General features: G+C 36.6%; 1 protein-coding gene across 4 annotated transcripts; it reads left to right on the top strand.

Annotated features, from left to right (window-relative positions):
• Positions 1-5,001: 5,001 nt before the first annotated feature.
• LOC131641368 (uncharacterized) lies at positions 5,002-22,844 on the top strand. Of its 4 annotated transcripts, none has more exons than XM_058911677.1 (4): positions 5,002-5,337; positions 6,416-6,532; positions 6,711-6,833; positions 7,686-22,844. In XM_058911677.1, the coding sequence occupies exon 4, from the start codon at positions 18,816-18,818 to the stop codon at positions 22,842-22,844; it is 4,029 nt and encodes a 1,342-aa protein (XP_058767660.1). In that variant the 5' UTR covers positions 5,002-5,337; positions 6,416-6,532; positions 6,711-6,833; positions 7,686-18,815. The 4 variants fall into 4 exon arrangements, with proteins under 4 accessions (XP_058767660.1, XP_058767659.1, XP_058767661.1 ...); XM_058911676.1 differs by having other exon boundaries at positions 7,363-22,844; XM_058911678.1 differs by having other exon boundaries at positions 6,711-13,406; positions 16,967-22,844.
• The last annotated feature ends 620 nt before the right edge of the window (positions 22,845-23,464 follow it).

The raw sequence follows: 23,464 nt of genomic DNA, 5'->3' as shown, positions 1-23,464 counted from the left end.
ATTTGGTATTTGCCTATTTTCTTTTCCTTGTGCACAAGTTTGAAATAAAAAATAAATAAAACTAACTTGGCTTGTTTTATTATTCATGTTGAATTCGGAAAGCTGTACATGAATCTTTATCGTTGCTTACTTACTTTTTCGTGCTCTCTTCCACGCGGCGTCGTTTCCCTCTCGTATTAGTTTTTTTTATAAGAGGTACTAGGGGTACCCCAACCCTTATAAGAGGAGAACCGAAACAAATTAAAACAGTGAAATTAAATATAATCCGCCGGATTTTTAAACCATTCGTAAAAGTTACAAGTAATTCTTTCCTTTGATTCAATAGCAAGCCACCACCATGAAAACCACAAAGACGCAAAAAACAGTTCTTCTTCGTCCAAAACTGCGTTATTAAACACGATATCATTTCGAACTTTCCAAATACACCAGCATATTGTCAACCAAATAGCTCCAATTCTGCAGCCAGACATGTTTCCCCTTAGCAAATCAATACACTTCAGCAAGTGGCAGCATCAGTCTTACATAACAGGAATATCCACATTCAGCCAAATATCGATTTCCCTCTCGTATTAGTTCCCACCTTATATCTTAAGATTCGTTTGCTCTTCATGCACTTCAACTGTCTGACGAAATGCCATAACTGACTGGCTTATATCCCTTCAATTCAAGAAAATCTTTGCCGCATTCGTAAAACTTTTGCTAACTTCACAAGCTTGAATCACAAGGTAGTTAAGGACTATTTCCGTCTAGTGGACTCCATCAATGCTTTCGGGTCCTTAGATTCAAGCTCTCTCCGATGAGCAATTGGCCGCCAAAATGGAATATTTTCGCCTCCGGCATGGGCAACGGGAGATACTTACGGATATTCAAGTTGATTCGCTTCACTATTTTTATTCTATTTCTTCAATGCTTAATTTGAGTAATCTTTGAACCACGACTTTTGAATGTAATTGTTGATGAATGAATGAATGAATGTTCGCAGTTGTTCATGAGGCTACAATAACAAAACTTGAAATGCGCCATTTTGATGTTCATGTCTCACTCTCTTGCATATGTTTGTCAGTTGTATCAAATAATAAAGTATGGAGTTAAAAATGTGAAAATCTACTATCCAAAAATATTTGACATTCTTGTAGTTTGTTTTGATATAGTTTTGCTTATATTTTTATTATAATTTAAATTGTTAGAGTGCACTTTTTGTTATAGAAGATCCAAATTCAATACATTACATGCATATTTAGTTTATAGAAGATTAGAAGTAGGTAATTGTGTTGTTCTTCATGAAAATTCTTTAGATTATAACTTAATATATGTATGAGTTATTGTGTGTTTTTGTTCATATTGGAAGCTTCAACACTTGACCAGGAAGTTTTTAATTTTAATGCTGATGATGGATTTTTTCATGGAATTGAAGAAGCGTTGTTAAGGTATAGAGAATTGGTCCCTTAATTGCGGCTTTCCGGTATTTGATCATTCGTCAAACTTCATCTCATTTTTTATATATATTTCATTTAGCTTCTTGCTTATGCTATTTATCACCTCAAATTCATGACAGGACCTTGACGATTTGCCCCTATCATTGAGATAGGAATTACAAGAGTTATGCAAAGTGAAGGCAGTCGGGTCAATGTTTTATTGACTATAGCAAACGGCCAGGTAGAGAATTTTGATATAAAATAGTTTTTATAGGGGTAGAATTCCTTTACAATTTAAATTTTATATGAATTCTGAATATCTAAGTTTAATGATTAAAAATGTAGTTACTAAATGAAATTGAAATTGAAGTGAGAATTAACTATAGTTTTCATATAGAACTAGCATGAAACTTAGAGATCGCATTAGCCGAACAACGTTCTGTCATGCTGTGCTTATTCTTGCTAGTGGCCACCAATTAGCAACTTGAGACTAAGTATGATAAATAGATTGATTTTTAATATTTTCAATTTTTCACAGGTCACAGGTGAGCGTGAACAAGCGAGCACACAAGAAAGAAAAACCGTAGAAACTACGATTGTCAAACTCGTGGTTAGACTTGTAAACTCGTACAGGTCACAGGTGAGCGTGAACAGGCGAGCACACAAGAAAGAAAAACTGTAGAACTATGGTTGTCAAATTCGCTGGTAGACTCGTAAACTCGTACGAGTTTACGAGTCTAGGAAGCAAAATTGAGTAGACTCGCACATAGAATCATTTTTTGATAGACTTGAGTAGACACATGTAGACTCGCACAAACTCGTATAAACTCGCGAGTTTACGAGTCTATACATTTTTTTAATATTTTTTTAAAATCCAAAAAAGGCACAAATTCCCTAAAAGATTTTATTTTATTTTATTTTTAAAAATATCCTTTTTGCTTGTACGGGAATTAGAAAGTATCTCCTCTTGTATCTTGTTTCACCAAAATTTCTTCATCCATTCATCAACAATGTGCATTTGTTCTGTCTCTTTCTTTGTTCGTGTTCCTTGTCGTAAGAGAATCCTTTCTTGTAAGTATGTTCTTATATGTTTCATTTGGATGTTTCTCTTGTATACTCTCTTGTCTAAATGTGACGTGTCATTGTTCAATCAGGTGATTCAGGTCCACTGATCTCAATCCCTGTCTATCAATAATTGGCTTTTATGGCTTTAGATAGATGTATTTGGGGGAAAGACAATCACATGCTTGAAGACATTTTCTTCTCTCGTGGAGGTCCTCAAATTGGTTTATTACGAAGAAAAGCCCTATATGGGTTTCTTATATGCACATATGGATTTAGCCAAAGAAAAGATAAAAAAACTCAACAATGTTTATTTTAATTTCTTCAATGTTTTAATTAATTTTTTGTCATTTCTAATATAATATGTTTGGTATTTGTAGATATGCACTCATTTTAAAAATCGCTGATGAACATTGGGATAATCAACTTCATAGGCCCTTAGATGCCATAACATATTATTTTAATCCTCAATTCTACTATGAAGATAATTTTAAAGATGAGGATACCGAAGTTAAAAATGGGTTGTTTAGTTGTTTAAATAGGATCATAAATGATGTTGTTAAGCGCAACAAAATTCTTAATCAAATGATTGAATTTAATTATGCTAGAAGCATGTTTGTTTGTGAAGATGCAAATAACTCTAGGAAGAATATGTTACCCATTGAACAGTGGGATTTCTATAGAGATATGTCTACAGAATTAAATAGGTTTGCAATTTGTGTTCTAAGCTTAACGTGTTGTTCCTCTAGTTGTGAATGGAATTGGAGCTCATCTGAAATGGTAATGAATTATTAATTGTTTTTTTATATACTTTATTTTTATTTTTTAGAAACATTGAGTTGAATTGTTATTTAATTTGGAGGTTCATACAAAGAGAATAAATAGGTTGTATCAGAAAAAGATGAATAACTTTGTTTATATCATGTACAATTTGAAAGTGAATAGTAGAAAAAGAAAAGAAAAAAGTGTTATTCTTTCATTTGAAGATACTCATTCAGACAATGAAAGGATAATTGAAGATCCTAATGAAAAAAATGTGCAAACTGAAGTTAACATTGAGCAAGATGATGTTATTGTTAACAATGTTGTGAAAGCTGATGTTGTTGTTACTAATGTTGTGCAAAATGATGGTGGTGGCAATAAGGAATTAGGTGGAAGTAGAACTTCAAGAAATCCAATTTTGGTTAGTGATGTAAGTAGGTGTTTTATCTGGGGTAGAGTTTGATGATGATACTCATGATACCGATGAAGATGTTGGTGAGATTATTGATGGTGATTATTTCACTAGAGCTTTGGATGTTTAAAGTCATAATTAGCATATTTATTTAATGATTTCTTTTACTTTATGTAGTAGTCAATTAAGAAGAAATTAGTACTTTAGGTCTTTAACAACATACTTTGATATTTTCTTTTTTTCATTATTGATTTTTTTTGTTAAGAAATTTGTTATGAAGTATCAAACTTAAATTTTGATGTTAATTGGTTTTCTATTATATATATATAGAATACTTGGGTGTTAATGCACGAACGAGATCAGATATGGGTCCTTGAATTTGCTTTAGTGCACTTGCCTTTTGTTAATCTTGGGGTTCCGCATTGTCTACATGTATACAAAAAGATAAAATTGATTTTTTCTTTTGGTCTTCTTTGTTTATTGAGGGATTATTTTTCTTTCTCACCATGGTTTCTATTGTGATGTTTGTATTATGCTAATGTTGACACAGAGGGTGTAAATGGAAATTCCCCTTCGTAGGTGCAAGCCGTGACTCGAGCTTACATCTAACACTTTTTGTGGATCTATATGCTTGCAGGTATCAAGCCGATGATCTCGATGCTGGCAACCTCATTGGTGTTTTTATGACAATAACGCATATGAACGTTCAAGTCAGTGATGAGATCTTTCCAACTCTTTGATGATGGCAATTAAATTAAAGATATCTCAAGTCTCATCAAGTAGAATATTCAAGGTTTTAGTGAAATGCTTGTATGATTGGTATCTAGAAAAGGAATTTGAAAGCTTCATTTGTTAAAGAGAGAAAGTGTGAAAGCTCTTTTGGTCATATATGTTTGAGTGACCAGAGTCTCGTTAAAGATACTCGCCAAAATTGATATTTTGTATCGCTTAATTTAATAGCACTTTTAAAGAAAGTGCTATTATAAACGAAAAAACATATCTATAATAGCACTTTATTGTCAGGCGCTATTATAGGATGTAGACAATGTGATTTTGATAGCACTTTATGAAAAAACGCTATTATTAAACTTCAGTAAGATAGCATTTTTTTACAAAACGCTATTAATACTATACACTAAGATAGCACTTTCGTCGAATCGCTATTAATATTATTCATTAGGATAACACTTTTAGAAAACGCTATTATTGTACTATTCTATATTAGCGCTTATACAAAAGTGCTATTGTTTTCATAATATATATTTAATAAAATAAATAAATAAGAAAAAGAAAAACATTTCGTTTCCCCCACTAATTTTGGTTCCCCCTATTTTTTTAACTTTCTTGAAACAAAATTAAAAAAAAAAAAAAAAACAGAAACAGAAGCTCGTGAAAATCAAAATCCCTTCGAAAATCTTCTCCAAACTAAACCATCTTCTTTTCAGTGTACAACAATTGATTATCTCCAAATCATCGAAATCGCCTCCAAATCAGTTTCATTCAAATCATCTTAGGGCTTCTAATCATCTTCTCAAATCAATTTCATCTTAGGGCTTCAAATCATCTTCTAAAAAAGATTTAGGGTTTCAGCTCGTGAGTAGCCCAGAACGAACAAAGGAACATAGCACTTTCATTGAACGCAACTTTCAGCTCGTGATTCGGTATTGGATTCACCTATTTCAAAAGGTAAATGTTACTGATAAATCAATTTTGATGTTTTCAATGCTTATGAATAGCAATAGATTATTGTTTATGATTTCGTGCTTCGATTTGGTATTTCAATTCAGCGTTTCGATTTAGTATTTTGATTTGGCGTTGCGATTTGGTATTTCAATTCAGCGTTTCGATTTAGTATTTTGATTCGGCATTTTGGTTCAGCAATTCGACTATTTGTGTCATGTTTTCTGTGTTTAATGATGTATAAATTTTCATATAGGAATTAGACAATTCAACAATTTGATCAGTTTTCTATTAAAGGTTGATGTATAAGTTATTTCTATAAGCATGCGAAAATACAAAAGAAACTTTCTACCTATTACCTTCCCCATGATGATAAATAGCTAAGTTTTTTTTTTTGCTATAACTCAGTGTCTTGGTTTGCAAATGGCAATGTAATATCACCTATTTATATATAAAAGAAACTGTGGAAAAAGTTTGAAATTGTACAGGGTGAAAATAAGAATCTGATAAAATAGTGGTAAAGAGTAATGTAAATGGTTCAAATCAATCTGAGTTGGAAGGGTTGTAACAACTTTGAAAGGAGCTTTTTCTGTCGTCTGCTAGTTTCGTACACGAACCTTTTATAAGTGATGGTTTTCTACCAATAGCATACTATATGTTGGTTCTTCTTTTGTACTTTTCTTCTTTTGGGCAGATTCACGTTACTTATTATTATTTGACACTTTTCTACTTCTAATAAACTATGTACCCACTTAATGAAACTTTTGGCTAAAGTGTGTTAACCTTTGAAATCCTAACTCATAGTGAGATAACAATGACAAAATACTAATTCTCAAAATGACAGGGTCTGCTTTCTACATCTATTGGTAACTCCTCTTCTCAACTTTAATTTTTCCATAACATGTTCATTTGTTAGAATATCAACATTAAAATTTATGTTGTTAATTTTTGTTTGAATATGATTGGGACTGCTTTCAATGGTTATACTTATGAGATCTCAGTTTACCTTTTCAATGTTTTTAGTTTATAGTTTCTCTTTACAGGTTGTTATATCTCTAGGCTTATTGAAATATTTTCTTTATAGTTTCTCTTTACAGGCTGTTATATCTCTAGGCTTATTGAGATGTAAGTGAAGTGCAACCATGCACTACATATCTCCTACTTCTTTCTACTTGTGGTGAATGACTCCGATTTTCTCTCGGTATGTTTGGTATTGTACATGGCATCTCATACATGTAATATTATTTTAACGGTCCATAGTCGATGGTCTTTTTTATTATATATTTCACTAATCAGTGATCAAATTTCAGGTACTGAAATTAAACAATTTGTTTCTTTATACCCACTTTATCTTAATGTAAAAATACCTTTTATGGTAGGGACTAAGAAAGCCAAAGAATTGTCTTGGAAACTTTAACAAATTCATCTTTGAAAAAGGAAAATGAACTCCACGTGAAAATTATGGAGCTTGAGACCAAGATGAAGGAGTTAAGTTGGAATAGGTATGTTTTTGTATTTCTTTGAAAATTTACAATTGAAACAGTATGTTTAAATTTGAAAATTAAAAATTGTTGCAGACTTGTTAAGTCAAGTAACCGTTTTAACTTACTTATGAAGTACTGTACAAAATTTAAAATTATGTTTTTTCATGAACCATTGTTATTATAAACTATTGCAAACCTTCATGAAAATGTCTCAACCTTTACCATGTTTCATAGAGGTGTTATGCACTTATAAATACATGTAATTTTAAATTAAAAATCACCTCCTCCATTGCAATTAGAAATCATATTCTCATTCATATTCAAACAAGTGTTTTTGATACTTAAACTTTCATTGATATTTTTCTGCATATTGTTTCATATTCAATTCAGAAAAATTTCTCCATCATTCACAAAACACTTGAGAACTATATTGTCATTATAAATTGCTTGTTTGGAAGAGAAGATCAGTCATAGTGATTGATATATGTTTATCAACTTTACTACTCAAATATTTTCCAAAAGTGTTTTGTAATTGCTTGTTGTCCAGGATTGTTGGAAACAAGAAAGTAGCAATGAAAGGATTTTTTTTCTTGTTCTACTTGGTTGGTTGTATCTTGTTTTCCAGAATTATTAGAAGCAAGAAAGTCACTTTGAGAGGATTGTTCTCTTAGTAGACTTGGTGTAAAATCCAAGATTATTGTTCTTGGTCCAAGATGATTGTTCTCTTAGTGGACTTAGTGTAAAATTCAAGAGGATTGTTCTTGGTCCAATAGGATTGCTCTTTATGTTTGTGTGGGTCTTGTATAAGTCATAAACAATAGTAAAATATCTTTCAAGTTACCTTTCTTGTGTGACCCTCCTTTCTTTCAGGCGTTCATGGCACACCTTTCTTGTGTGACCCTCCTTCTTCCAATGATAGCATCGAATGCCAGATGCTTCGCCGCTGTAAGACTCCGACTGGCTTTTGCCCTTTTTCTTGTCGAACTTACCATCCTTTCGCAAGAATTTGACCTTAACGGTAAAACCTTCACCAACAGTCGAAGGTTTATGCTCCTTTCGCTCATTCAAGTCCTTAGAATACAGGGCTGATTGAACTTCTTCAAAGGTCAGGGACTCCCTTCCATACAGGAGAGCTTCTTTGAAGTGAGCATGTGATCGAGACAAAGCGCACAATAGTAATAGCGCTTGATCTTCATCATCGATCTTCACATCAATATTTTCAAGATCAAGAATCAGCTTGTTGAACATATCCAACTGCTCAGCCAACACTTTGTCTTCAATCATCTTGAATGAATACAAAGCTTGCTTCAGGTATAGTCGATTTACCAGTGATTGGGTCATGTATAAACTTTCAAGTTTCACCCATAACCCCAATGTCGTCGTCTCCTTCGATACCTGTCGGAGAACCTTATCACCAAGGCTCAACAAAATTGCATTGTGTGCTTTCTCGATCATGGTTGTCTTCTCTCTTTCCGTTAACGCAGTGTCCATAACCGCCGCACCCTTCAACGCTTCCAAACAACCCTACTGAACCAGTACGACTTTCATCTTCAAGCGCCACAGACCGAAATCGTTCACTCCGGCGAACTTTTCAATCTCATACATTGTTGAAGGCATCTTCTCCACGCTCACCGCACCAATTTATTGTGAATTCAATGCCAAGAACAAAGTATAATGCAAGGGCAAGAATAAGGAACAAGGAAGAAGAATAACACGAGAATTGGTTATAACTGCTATTCTTTTACTTTCTCTTAGAAAACAAGATTACAAGTTTACAAGAATAACAAATAACCTCTCTCACCCTAAATTAGGATTTGCTGTGTTGTAATGATGAGAGACTAGTATGCTATTTATAATAAAACCTAACATACTAACTAATGGGATTTTTCCACAAGGCCCATTACACAAGTCAACTTAATAAACAAGCTAACTTAACAAATTAGGGTTTAAACACTAAAACCTAATTTAACATGCTAACAAACTGTTAGCTGGAGATTTCGATTGAAGGATATGCTTCTTGAAGAATTAGAGTTCGAAGAAGAAGATGGATTTCGATGGCCATTCTTGAGAATAAATGGTTTTTAAAGGCCATTTCCGAGGATGTCATTTATGATGAAGATGATTGAAATCGAAGCTGAATCGAGATAGATTGTCTTTGAGACTTAAGCGTTTTTTGAAATACAATGAGTACTGAAGCTTAGCGTATTTCGTTTCATTCTCACTAAAGATCACGGTGCCACGTATCGGAAGAGAATTTAGGCGGGAGGATTTGAATTTCGAAATATTCTGTATAACCAGACAAGGACAGATGGCGCCCCAGGGATTCGAAACTCATGCATGTGAGCAACGTGGCATTTCCTTAGCGTAGGACCGTTAGGGTCGAATTAGTATAAATAAGGGTCTTAGTATCAGGATCCAGTGTGTTCATTTTGTACAAATCACTCACAAATCACTCAAGTATCAAGTGTTAAGAGAAAGAGTTCGCTGAGAAATGTACGTATGACACCACACTTTTAATATGTTTGTATTTCTATTTACAAAATCAAAGTGTCTTTAAGTTTCTTTTACTTTTCGCCCAGTTTTTCCTTCAATTCTAGTTTTCTTATTGATAAGTCTTTACATTATTGCACTTTACATTTCTCTACTTTACGTTTCTGAAAGTTACATTCCTTTATCTTTTCGTCAAATTTTTTACTTACATTTATAACCAGTTTATTATTCAGTTGTGTACATTCTTTGTTAGTTTATTTTGCAAGTTGTTTACATGTTCATACTATAACCAAGTTTCGAAGCAAAAGACCAACAAATATGAGCCAAATTATCTCGAAAGACAACTATTTGATTATGTCCTAGGATCAATCTAGTCGATCCTACGAGTAACCAAAGTATATTTATAGTTTGGAGGACTAGCGGTTGTTTACCGGAAATCACCGTAAACAAATTTGCATACCCGGTGGGACAGTGTCAAACAGTTTGTCATTAATTTGTTGTTTTGTTTTTGTCTAGAATATATCAAGACCTTGTATGAACCTTAGGAACGGTAAATAACCAACAGTGCACAATCGATTCCTAAACGAAGGTACAACAAGAAAATGGTCAATTCGACCACTGGCAGGGGAAATTAAGATCCCCTACAAGGGTCAGGAACAGTAGCAGCAAGTACTACAAATGTTTCGACTTCTATGTCAGAAGCACAGGAGATACCCGCTTCGACAGGGTCTGCAGCCATAGTTAGTTCCCAGGCCATGCGTGAAAATACATTAGTACCAACAGGGACAGTCCTAGTTTCCAGTTCGACCCCTGTGCCTCACTTCACAGGCACGACAGAAATACCACATTTTGCGGCAAATTTCGCAAATCAACAACAAACCCCAAGACCATCGTCATCATCATTCGAGGGTTGGAGACTTGGAAATCCTTATGGAATGCGCTTTTCATATATGGCAGGCTTACATGGTCCGGGACCTACATATACTCAACCTAGTGCGACGACATTTTCGCCTAACGCTGGTTCAGTAGGTCGAAGCGCACAAAATATAGGCCCATTGGGCCAAATGCCTCTCTTAACTACCAATAGTTAAGCAGTATTTTGGCATGAGATGGATGCAAGTAACCACGATATGGTTGGTATTCTTGCTAGAGAAATGGGATCGATTTTTTCTCCCTTAGTAGCAAACATTACCAGGACTAACCAGGATAATGTAGAAACATACCAAAAAATATCTTCACAAATAGGTCGTATGGCAGATTTCTTAGGGGTCCCTCAAACATCTACTAGGCTAAGAAATAACCAGTCTACCTATTGAGAAGGTGAACCAGTCTTAGAACGTGTTCAAGATGTAGTTCAACCACCTAGGCAGGTATCCGTCGAAAGAAATCAAGTAATAGATTTAGAAAATCATAATCTAAGGACCAATACTGGTCAATAAGAAGTTCCCCATGAACAGCCTAGGCTAGTTGTAGTGGGCAGGAACGAACATCCAGACGAAGTATTACACAGGGTTAGGAGAGACAATATGGCGACAGAAAATAACCTAACCACCAGGATAGAAAGAATTATGGCCAATAATGGCCTTAATACTGGACCTCGACGTCCAAATTACACTTCCCCTGTAGCAGAGTATATTATGCAAACGGAATTACCAAGAGGGACCAAAGTACCCAAATTTACGAAATTTTTAGGGGATACTAGTGAATCGACTGTGGAACACATAGCCCGATACTTGACAGAGGCTGGTGATTTAGCAGGCAACAAAAACTTGAGACTTAAATATTTCCCTAGTTCGCTAACAAAAAATGCTTTCACATAGTTTACCACCTTACCCCCAAATTCCATGGATGCTTGGGCACACTTGGAGAGGTTGTTCCATGAACAATTCTATATGGGCCAAACCAAGATAAGTTTGAATAGGTTCCGTTTGCTGAAATCAAGATGCTTCACAGTTGTTCCAGAACATGAATTAATCGAAATGAATGCAGGAGGTCTAGACTATTCAATTAGAAAGAAATTGGATACTCAATACAGTTTTGAAGAGTGTCATACCCCAATTTTTGACCTAAGATACCACCTCATATCATTGCATATGCATCATTTGCATCTCTAACAAATTGCATAGTTTGTGTTTGCTACTTGTGACTCAGCAGGGATTTAATCAAGAAATCACTCATCAGTACAAGCAACAATCAACTAGGGTTTTGTTCTCCCTTCATCTCAAATGAATCATCTTCATCAATAATCAACATTTGGTCCTCAGAGATTCATTTCAACAAGCTCAACAGCTTTGAATCGACTGAATTAGGGTTTTGACTGAAGACAGCACACTCCTGACTTTTGCTCAGAATTTGACCTAATGGCTTGGGACATGATATCAAGACCTCAAGTGCATCATTTTGACCTAATCCATTGGCTCATAACATCTCCTACACAAAGATTGATCAGACAAATCCTCAGATCAGGGTTTTGAACTATCAGGGACTAAAATCAGGGATCACATTTGGGAAACCCTAAAAACCCCCAGGAAGTCAATCAAAGATTTCAATCATCTTCAAATAATCCCTATGATAATATCCAATGAAGATTGTGTCTCAATTCAAGATCCACAGACATCAATTTCATCAGGTCGACAATTAGGGTTTTTGACCTAATTCACTGAACAACTGACTTTTTAATCAGGACATGGTGCCACAACTCAAACCATGGCTCAATATCCTCTAATGCTTCAATATGATTCATTCATACCATTCATTTGGTGAGGGTAGCCTGTTTCATTTGAAATCTCCAGAAACGCGATTCGACTGAAAAAGTCAACTGTACAAGAACACCATTGACTTTTGAGGAATTTTGGTCAACCATGAATTTTGAAGTTTTAAATCATCAATATAATATGAGAAGTCATTTGATCAAGAAAAATCAAGAAAATCAATCAAGAATCAAAAAGTCAAAAGTTTGACTTTTCATACTTAGAAATTTTTCTAAGTGTTTTTCATGGTTTTTTCCAAACTTTGGAGGGGAATAACTCAAAATTTCACCTACAAACTGAAAAAAACTTCCAACATGAAAGTTGTAGATTTTGATCCAATAAACAACTTTGACACATATAATTTTTTTCCATAAGATCAACCATTTAAGAGATATGGAGCTTCAAAGTTGGTATCTTATGAAAATTTCACTTAAAACTTCATTTTCTTCAAAGTTCATGGAACTTTTTCACCCATTTCCTTAAGAGACTTGAGGAAACTTTCAACTAGGATTTTGAAGTGTGTAACATGAGCTTTCCAAAATGTCAAAGAGCATGAAAAAATATGAACCATTTTGCCAAATGATCCAAGTAATGATGCATAGATGCAATAATTGGAGATATTTTTCTGATTTGAGATCAGAATGGAAGAGGATAAGAAGCTAGAGTTTTAACCATGGTTTAGTCACTTTTAACCATGTGCATTAAATGTAAAGATTCCATTTTATCTTTAAATGCCAAATCACCAATTCTTGATCAACTTGCAAAGCTTTGTATTCAGAAACCTTGGCCTATAAATAGAGGTCCTTACCTCATTCAAATTCACACCAAAACCTCACAAAAGATAGGTTTCTCTCTTCTTTCTTGAATTACAAGTTTCATAAAGTTTCAAAGAGGAGAAAATGCAAGTTCCATCCCTTGCAAGTTCTGACCAAAGTGATGCTTCCCACAAACCATAAACATCACATATGATGTGTTTGAACCATCCATACACCCCAAAAACACCTAAAACTCAAAATCACTACCTCACTTTCCAAATATGCATAACATGAGACTTATCATGCCAAATTTTATTTAAGCTCATTTCTGACCAAGTTAATCATCCAAACACCATCCATGTACCATATATGAACTATCCCAATCATCATCCATGATCTGAAACATCAAAATCATCAAATTCGATCCTCACACCATAGCTCTGCAGATCGGGTGCCACAAACTGATCAAAAGGTTTTCAGTTCATTCCAAGACTTCAAACATGTTCCATAAGGTCCACTGAAGGTGTTCAGATCAAGAAACAACATCTGGAATCCCTCATTTGCAGAATTCGATTTCCAGTTTTGACATTTTTAAGGTAAGCTCTCTTGAACTTCAAACTCTATCATACATGCATCATAAATGAAAAACTGCCATACTATCTTGTTTCTGCACATGCATGGATCATTAACCCTCAATCAATTGCCAATTATCTTGCACAAACACGATTTCAGATTGAATTAGGGAATTAGGGTTCTTCGTGTTCATCAGAAAATTAATGATCTTAGAGTGAAAATAAATGAAATTAAATGATACCATCATGTTCCTTGTGGAAAATCGAGCAAGATAGGCTATTCACTTGATCAAAACAATCCAGTTTTCAGAATTTTCAAATTCAAATTAGGGTTGTGTTCTTGGCGCCATATTTTTGAAACTGAAATTTGGAAATCATCTCAAAATATATTTTAATTCGTTGCAAGTATTAACAGACCACGCGCGTGGTCCAGTTGGCTAAGTTTTTGGATAATAACCTCAAGGTCACGAGTTCAACACTCCTAGGGGCCAAACCATTTTTTTTACACTATTTTTTCTTCATTTTCTTTAACAACTTTAATTAATTATTTAACCAATGAAATTAATTCATTTTTCATTCATTTTTTACACACTTCTTGTTTAACACATATATTTTAAGAATATCAAAAAAAAATCATCAAAAAATATTTATTTGATACATTTTTTAATAGTTTTAAAATGACTTGTTTTTAAGTAATTTTAATACTTTTAAATATTATTTTTCATTTGATTTTCAAAGTTAATCACTTGTAAATATTTTTTGAAGCAAACCCTAATCATCTAAGTGTTAATTGAGGATAATCTTTTGTTTATCTTGATTAAATTGACTTCTTTCAAAATTCAAATCGTTTTAAAACGAGCAATCGCGTTTCTTTTCAAAAAAAACGATAAACCATTTCTTTTTGAAACTACTGATTAAATCTTTTTAATTGATCAATTGATTTTCAAAACGATGTGGGGCCTCTCGAATATTAGAGAGTATAAGACCCACTCCTTTTTCCTTTTATACAGTTTTTTCTTCTTTAAACAATAAAACTTCTTCAAAATAAAATCTTTTCAAACAATTTTCAAATCATTTTCAAAACAACCAAACTTCAAAGAAACAAAGCTTTTCAATATACCATGGGCCTCCATGTAGGTATAAGCCCCAAGCCCTTTTGTACATACCCACTCTAGTACATGAAATTAGGTATTTCATTGTACGCCTTTTGTACATATCTCGATCAGTTTGATTTTTAACTTTGAATAACAAACCAAAAATGAAGGTTTCTTTAAATCTTCCCAAAAATATACCATGGGCCTCCATGTAGGTATAAGTCCCAAGCCCCTTTGTAAATACCTGTTTACATAGCTTTGAATAAACTCAAGTGGACTTCTCCCCGAGTGTGAGTCCCGAGCCCTGTGTATACAAATGGATCATGCTTACAGGTATATTTCCTTCATAAACTCCATTATATACACACACTTTGTCATATATGTATAACTGTTCATATTTGTTCATGTACTTGTTCATATTTGTTCGTACTTGTTCATACTTGTGATTGTGTTATATGCTTATTCAACTTAGTACAACACTAGGTTCCCCATAGCCTCCTATTGGGCTTCGTGCAAAGAATCTCCCTAGTTTAGGTTAGGACATAGAGTATGGTTTCCCGGTGAAATCGCTCTAAGAGCTCAAACCAACTATACCATGCCTCCCCTTGGGCTTTGTACAAACGAGTGACCCTCCCATAGCCTCCTCTTGGGCTTACAATGCAAGGACCCTGGATTGTCCCTCCCATAGCCTCCTCTTGGGCTTACAATGCAAGGACCCTCGGATAGCCTCCTCTTGGGCTTCGTACAAGGACCCACGGGCTTCTTATAAGCATCCCCAATATCCAAATCAAATACCCTAGGAGATTAGACATTTTTCATCTCTATGCTAGGAGTATCTCTTCTATATCATCACAAACAATCAATCAATCAAAATCAAACTTTTTTGCCACGAGGCTGGCTAATCAATCAAACTGTTTTACCACCGTACTGGATGATTAATCAAAGTTTTTGTCACAAGGCTGACTTCATTGAAACTTTTGCCACAAGGCTGACTTCATTGAAACTTTTGCCACAAGGCTGGTTAAACAAAAACATCTTTATCATTCTAAGCACCCTAAGTGGCATGGCCCCGGGCTTATAATGAAAAGATTTTCAAACAAAAAACAAACAGATGTATGTGATGATATAGATTAGATACATCTAGCATTTAGACGACATTTGTCTCTTTTCCTTTGCTTCCACTAGCATAAGTGGGAACTACGATTGCTCTGACTTTCTCAACATCCCTTTGAGAATACGTAGGCACAAGGTCGATCCTTGGCGAGCAAAACAAAACAAAAAAAACCATTCAAACCTTAGCACCCTTAGACCCCGAGCTACAGATGCTCTGATTCCCTCTAGGGGATATGTATGCAGAGGATCGCGATGATCTTTGCGAGCATAATCAAACAAACACCTTAGGTCCCACCTCTTTCTCACAAGAACCTCCACCACAACAAGAATGGAATAAAACAAAACAAAGAAACCTATAGAGTACTATAGATACGTTGGGTGCTAATACCTTCCCTTCGTATAACCAACCCTCTTACTCAAGATCTCTCCCCACTTTTAAGGTTATTGCAACTTTTTTCCTTTTCCTCTTTTGGAAACAATAAAAAGTTTGGTCCGTACAAAAGAAAAATCATTTTTTTGAGCACTCGAGCCCAAAGAAGGCATCAGGTGTCTCATTTAGAAAAGACAACGATTTTTCCCCGCGACAGAAAAATGGCGACTTCACTGGGGACCATCTTTTTATTGTTTCCAAAGAAAGGGTTATTTCCATTTATTTTGTTTTTATTTTGTTCTTGTTTGGTTCTTTGGTTCTGTTACATCTGTGGTTCTGTTACAAGTGATACATTATGGACAAATCCTAACCCGGATTAAGTACACATAAGAAATTAGGTGGAGGGTATAGTCATGTGCAGGCGCACGTGAGAATCCTTCCGCTCAGTGGAGGTTCCTTGTTTGTAATATATGTTTAGCGAGTTAATTGCGAAGACATTGTTGCTTTCATTGAACTGTAGAAGCTGAGTTGGCTGTAGAACCCCAACCCATCCTGGCCTTATTAGGTTGTGGTGCAGAAACTATTCAGGTGAAGACTTGGATTAGTTGTCATGCGGAGAACCACACTCAGACGAGTTTTTCTTGAGAATATTGCTGGCTCATGAGTTTAATTGTGGAAAGCCGGTAATATCCGAAAGAAAGATGTAGACTCTGACGTATCAGTAGAACATGTTTTGCAGGTGATTAACTAGAACTATCCCATATTTGGTTCTCTGACCTCATGCTCGTGACGCTGGACCTTTGAACCTATGTGTACTATGTTTGAATTACCATGTTTGTAGTACCATGTTTGCGTTACCATGTTTGAACTACCATGTTTGCTTTACCATGTTTGAATATGTGGCATCCACGCATCCATGCATTCATACATTCAAAAAAAATCCATCTTTTCCCATAAAAACATGATTTTTCCAAAAATTTAGAGAATTTTCTTTGCAAACATTATAGGATTAGGTTATGGAATGGGTAAAAAGGCATACTAAGAGGTACGGTTTCAAAGAGCCTAATGTGGAAAGACTGAAAGAGTTAGCGTCTTTTGTACAAGATCCTTCTGATTTTAGGAAAAGCCATGGAAAGCTTTTGCCTATCTTGAACACTCATGTTGATGAAGGACTTCTCAAAACCCTGGTTCAGTTTTATGATCCCGTCTACCGGTGTTTTACCTTTCCAGACTATCAGTTGGTACCAACCTTGGAAGAATATGCCAATCTTTTGGGTATTCCTGTGTCTGACAAAATACCTTTCAATGGTTTGGAAGCCATTCCTAAGTCACCAGTCATTGCAACAGGTACCCACTTGAAGAAATCTGAAATAGAGAGTAATTGGACTACCAAAGGAAACCTTCCAGGTTTGCCTTCACAGTTTCTAATAAAGAGAGCCTTTGATTTCATCGAGACTGGTAGCATGATAGCTTTTGAAGCTGTACTAGCCTTGCTCATCTATGGGTTGGTTCTGTTTCCCAATATCGACGACTTTGTTGATATCAATGCCATAAAGGTCTTTTTGAATGGAAATCCCGTTCCGACTCTGCTTGGTGACATGTATTTCTCTGTCCATCATAGGAATCACCAAGGTGGTGGAATTATTGTATGTTGTGCACCTCTGTTATTTAAATGGATTGTTTCACACTTACCTAAGTCTCCCATTTTCACGGAAAACCGGGAAGGTTTACGTTGGTCTCAAAGACTTATGTCTCTTACTAATAATGATATTCAGTGGTATACCTTGACTCGCTGCGGTACAGAAACCATTGAAAGTTGTGGAGAATTCGCCAACGTACCCCTCATTGGTACACAAGGAGGAATTAACTACAATCCGGTCCTAGCCCGACGACAACTCGGGTATGCAAATTCAACTAAACCCATTGGCCCTACAGTGGAAAGCTACTTCTATCAGGAAGGAAATGATCCTCAAGGGTTGAAAACAAAAATGGTGAAAGCCTGGTACGACATCCGATGGAAAGAAAAAGGTGAGATAAGGAACTGTATCGCTACGAACGCCTACATCTGTTGGGTAAAGAAAAGGGCAAAGGAGTTTCAAATGCCTTATGATTATGAAAAACCCATGTTCCCCGTGGTACCTCAACGACCCAACATTCCCGCTATGGAGGAATACCAAGACACTTTGACCAAGATGAGGATAGAAAAAGACGCTTGGAAAGAAAAATTTCGAAAAACTGATGTGGAAAACAGAAAGTTGAAGAAACAAGTGAAAGAACATGAAGAAACTCTCTATTATCAGGATGGATGGCTCATGAACAAAGATGAGAAGATCCGTCGGAAAGATGCCGCAATCAGAAGATACATCAAAGAAAGCAAGAAAAAGCTTGAAGGCTCAACAAGCAACGCTCCAACTCCTGACAATTGGAAGAATGTGGTTGACAAGCTGAAAGCTGAAAAGGCCGAGTTGAAAGCTTACTATGGGAAAGAAATCATGAAGCTCAAGCTGCACAATGCATTTGGTTCTTCGTCTGATGAAGATGTTTAGGATTTGTTTAGATTTTCATGTATCATTTGATTCTGTAAGGAGCTACGCTCCAATGTTGTAACATTTCCCATTATTTCAATAAAAGAATTGTTTGTGTTCAAATGTTTGCAAGGAAATAATCTTTAAAATGTTTGGAAAAATCATAGAATTTCTCTTTGCATACATCATTCTGCATATCGAGTCTGTTGTATAGAGTCTCATCTTTTGGATCTTTCTCCATAAGATCGTCAAGCTGTCGCGTCTCAAAGTTTCTCGACCGCGCTCGCAATCAGATCACAGATACAATACTCGTTCAAGCAGAAGAAGAGTAATGGAACACTCTGAACAAGAGAATATTGAGCTTCGTGGTACAGTGACCACTCTTCAGGAAAAATTGGAAAGTCTCACTACTTTGGTTGACTCCTTAATGGCCGCACAGAATCAGCCGCCGCCACCCAACAGTCAAGCAACAGTGACTTCTGAAGTCACTACTCCAGTTTCTACAGTTGCATTCGGTATTCCATCTTTCTCTATGCCAGAAGGTTGGGGCCCGCCTTTCAGCTTTGGTACAGGTTTCCGTCATAATTTCTCTGGGGTTCAAACAGCTACAACTGAAGCGCCTGCTGCACAAGGTTCAGCATTTATTCCACATTCAGGGGTAACTTTTTCCCAAATCACTATGGCACTTTCTCAACTTACTATGACAGTTCCGACCCCTACGGTTCACACTGTTCCTTATGATGGCAATGAGATTTATCATGATCAAGGTGATAGCACAAATCAGCGTAATCTTGTGGGAGATCTCCAAGAGCAGTTTAACAAGATGCAGTTGGAAGTCAAAGCTACCCGTGGGAAAGATTTGTTTGGAAAGAATGCCCAGGAGCTATGTTTGGTTCCCAGTGTACAAATACCGGCTAAGTTCAAGGTCCCTGACTTTGAGAAGTACAAAGGTAGTTCTTGTCCACAAAGTCATCTTGTGATGTATGCCAGAAAGATGTCTACTTATGCAGATAATCATCAGTTGCTTATCCATTACTTTCAAGACAGTTTGACTGGTGCCGCACTGAAATGGTACACAGGTTTGGATAGCACCAATATTCGGACTTTCAACGACCTAGGTGAGGCCTTTGTCCGACAATACAAGTATAACTCGGATATGGCTCCGGACAGAGATCAGCTTCGGTCCATGGCTCAGAAAGATCATGAAGCTTTCAAAGAATATGCCCAACGATGGAGAGAAATTGCTGCTCAGATTAATCCACCGTTAAAAGAGAAAGAGATGACAAAGATCTTCTTGAATACCCTCAGTCCGTTTTATTATGAACGCATGATTGCTAGTGCCCCAAGTGATTTCACCGAAATGGTAAACATGGGGATGCGTCTAGAAGAAGGAGTCCGAACCGGACGTCTGACTAAAGAAGGTGGATCTTCGAGTGGAACCAAAAAGTTCGGAAGTGGTTTCCCAAAGAAGAAGGAACAAAGTGTTGACATGGTATCCCAAGGGAGGCCAAGAGGAAACGTCAATCGTCGACAACAGATTGCTGCTATTGCGCCAGTCGTTAATACAGCACCAAATCCGGGATTTACCCCGCAGTTTCAACAACAACAGCCTCGACAACAGGCTCAGCAGTTCAACAATAATCAGAATCGTGTGCAAAGAGCTCCACAGTTCGATCCGATTCCAATGACCTACACAGAATTGTACCCTGCGCTGGTTGAAAAAGGTCTCGTTCAAACTAGAGCACCACCACCGGTACCTGAGAAACTCCCATGGTGGTACAAAGCAGAGGTCTCATGCCCTTATCATCAAGGAGCACCTGGACATGATCTTGAGCATTGCATAGCCTTGAAATATGAAGTTCAGAGGTTGGTTAAATCTAATCTCCTCTCGTTCAGAAATTTGAATCCAAATGTGCAAGCAAATCCACTGCCCAATCATGGAGGGCATGTTGTAAACATGGTGAATGGATGTCCTGGTCCATACCGAGTCTATAATATCAACTTCTCAAGAGCAGATTTGGTACAAATGCACGCTACTCTTTGTCGGGGGCAGAATTTTCGCCAGCATCAATACGGTTCCTGTAGAATATGTTGTGTGGATCCTCACGGGTGTTCAATTGTGAGAAGAGATCTCCAAGTTTTGCTAGATAATGGTACTATTGAGATCTACAGAAATAGGGATGAAAATGAAGTTAACATGATAGGATGTTATCCGCATGAGCTTTTAGTCTCAGATATCAACTCGGAAATGCCTACAGTTAACGTCATCGTTCCTCATTTCAACATGCCTGAGCGCATGGAAGTTACTTACAACAAGCCGAAGGTTCCAATTGCTCCTTTGATCATTTGTCTACCTGGACCTGTTCCTTATGACTCTGACAAGGCAGTTCCATACAACTACAATGCAACAATGATAAAGGATGGACAAGAAGTTCCTTTACCAACTCTCTCATCTGTCGAAAACATCGCTGATGTGAGTCGAGTAACAAGAAGTGGACGTGTGTATACTCCACTACCTTCAAAGCAGCCTAGTACTCCTATAACTGGGCAAAATCCTGTTAATACACCAGTGGGGAATCCTATGGAAACTCCTGTCAGTAATACAAACACTGATGTTGGTCAATCCAGTGGAACCAATGTGAATCCTGATTTTGATGAAATTTCGAAGCTTATCAAAAGAAGTGAATACAAGATTGTGGATCAGCTTATGCAGACTCCTTCAAAAATCTCAATACTTTCATTGTTGTTGAATTCAGAAGCCCACAGAGAAGCCCTGATGAAAGTTTTGGATCAAGCTTTTGTAGATCATGATGTGACTGTTGATCACTTTGATGGGATAATAGCCAACATAACAGCTTGCAACAATTTAAGCTTCTGTGATGAAGAACTCCCCGAGGAGGGCAGAAATCACAATCTTGCTTTGCACATTTCTATGAACTGTCAGTCAGACTCTTTGTCCAATGTGTTGGTAGACACCGGATCTTCCTTGAATGTGATGCCAAAGACGACTCTTGCTCGCTTGTCTTACCAAGGAATGCCTATGAAGTTCAGTGGTGTAGTTGTCAAAGCATTTGATGGATCGCGAAAATCTGTTATCGGTGAAGTCAACCTTCCCATGACAATTGGTCCACATACATTTCAAATCATTTTCCAGGTCATGGACATTCAAGCTGCTTATAGCTGTCTGTTAGGACGACCATGGATCCATGAAGCAGGGACAGTAACTTCTACGCTCCATCAGAAGTTAAAATTTGTAACAAATGGAAAATTGGTAACAATAAGTGGAGAACAAGCCTTGATGGTGAGCCATTTATCCAATTTCTCTTTCATTGGTGCTGATGATGTGGAAGGAACTCAGTTCCAAGGTCTCTCTTTAGAAGACGAATCTTCCAAAAAGAAAGCATCAATCTCTTCTTACAAAGAGGCGGTAAAAGTAGTGAAAGATGGAACTACCACTGGCTGGGGGCAAGTTGTGATCCCGACCAAGAATGAAACCAGAGCAGGTCTCGGATGTTCACCAACATTCTCAAACTGCACCAAGAAGGATGAAACCCTTCGTCCGATCAAAGAAACTTTCATTAGTGGAGGATTCCTTAACCGAATTCCTCAAGAGGTTAATGTCCTTATCGAAGAATGCATCGAAGAAGGTCTACCTGATCCTGAAGAAGAATGGAAATGTTATCTCAATGACTCGGGATACATATCTCAGGAAGAACCATATCCTCCGTCAGAGAAACCCAAAGGCAAAGAAACTGAGCCTGTTCCTGCAGAAATCTGGGACACCTTGGGACAACCAAGTGGAAAATTTGATTATATGGTGAAATACACTGCACCTGAAAGTTACAAGATTGCGATTGAAGATATCCAACCAACTGGATGGGGAGATTCCTTTGAATATGATAGTCAACCAGAAGAGGTTTATCAGCCCTGTCAATTTTCTCAGCAGCCTGAAATTACTGAAGATTTCGGATTTAATGCATCTGCCAAGGTTTATAATCCTGAAGGTGGTTATTATCACATAAATGCCATTTTTGAAGATGAAGGGGAAGATGATCCCGCAGCTGACTCAGAAAGTGTCGCTGACAATGAGTCTCTTCATCCTGAAGACTGGGAAATACATCCTGAAAATTCTGAAGATTGTGACTCGTCTTACGCTCTTCAAGAAGTAGAAGAAGATCGTTTTAACTCTACAAAGAACAAGGTTGACAAACCAGGACCTTCAAATCCTGCTCGACCAGCGGTCAATGTCAATACTGAAGATAATTCTGAGGAGAACTTTCCTGAATACATAATACACAGAGGAGTTCGTTGCTACTGGAAGGCTGTCGACGTTCCGAATGTTGTTCGCCGCTCAAAGTAATCACCTCGCTGTTATTTTGACCTCCTGCCTTGCCCAAAGCAGAGAGATGTTTTATAGGGCTTTTCTTTTAAATGTTCCGCCCAAATAACTTTGTGTATAGGGCTTTGTTTTAAAGGTTTCCCTCTTTGTCCTGCCCAAGGCAAATGAGTTTGTGTTTAGGGCTTTGTTTCAAAAATGAATCATAAATAAAGTGTCATTTTGAATTCCCTACATTATATGTTTTATTTTTGCTTTTTTTTTGGAAATGGTAATCCTAAAAAACCAAAATAATAAAAAAAAAACTATTCAAAAAAATCTGCATACACTCTTGCATTCATAAATTTTCTGAAATAGATATAAATCACATGTGCAGATTTACTATTGATAAACCCATTGAATGCAATAACCCTATGCCCTCTCCCAACTTTGAGTTTCCTGTGTTCGAAGCCGAAGAAGAGGAAGAAGAGGAGATCCCGGACGAGATCTCTCGATTACTTAAGCACGAGGAAAGAGCCATTCTGCCTCACAAAGAGCCTTTAGAAAAGATCAACTTGGGTTCTGAAGAAGACAAAAAAGAAGTGACCATTGGATCGCTGCTTGATGCTGATGTCAAGAGTAAGTTGACAGACCTTCTCAAAGAA

The sequence above is a fragment of the Vicia villosa genome, unplaced genomic scaffold (assembly GCF_029867415.1).
Source record: "Vicia villosa cultivar HV-30 ecotype Madison, WI unplaced genomic scaffold, Vvil1.0 ctg.003699F_1_1, whole genome shotgun sequence".
Lineage (NCBI taxonomy): Eukaryota > Viridiplantae > Streptophyta > Magnoliopsida > Fabales > Fabaceae > Vicia > Vicia villosa.
The sequence above is the reverse complement of the archived record's forward strand: the minus strand, read 5'-3'. Positions and strand labels throughout refer to the sequence as shown.

Bases quoted from the DNA above. Each gene is read 5' to 3' on its own strand.
- LOC131641368 (XM_058911679.1), top strand. From the start codon at position 18,816: ATGGAACACTCTGAACAAGAGAATATTGAGCTTCGTGGTACAGTGACC.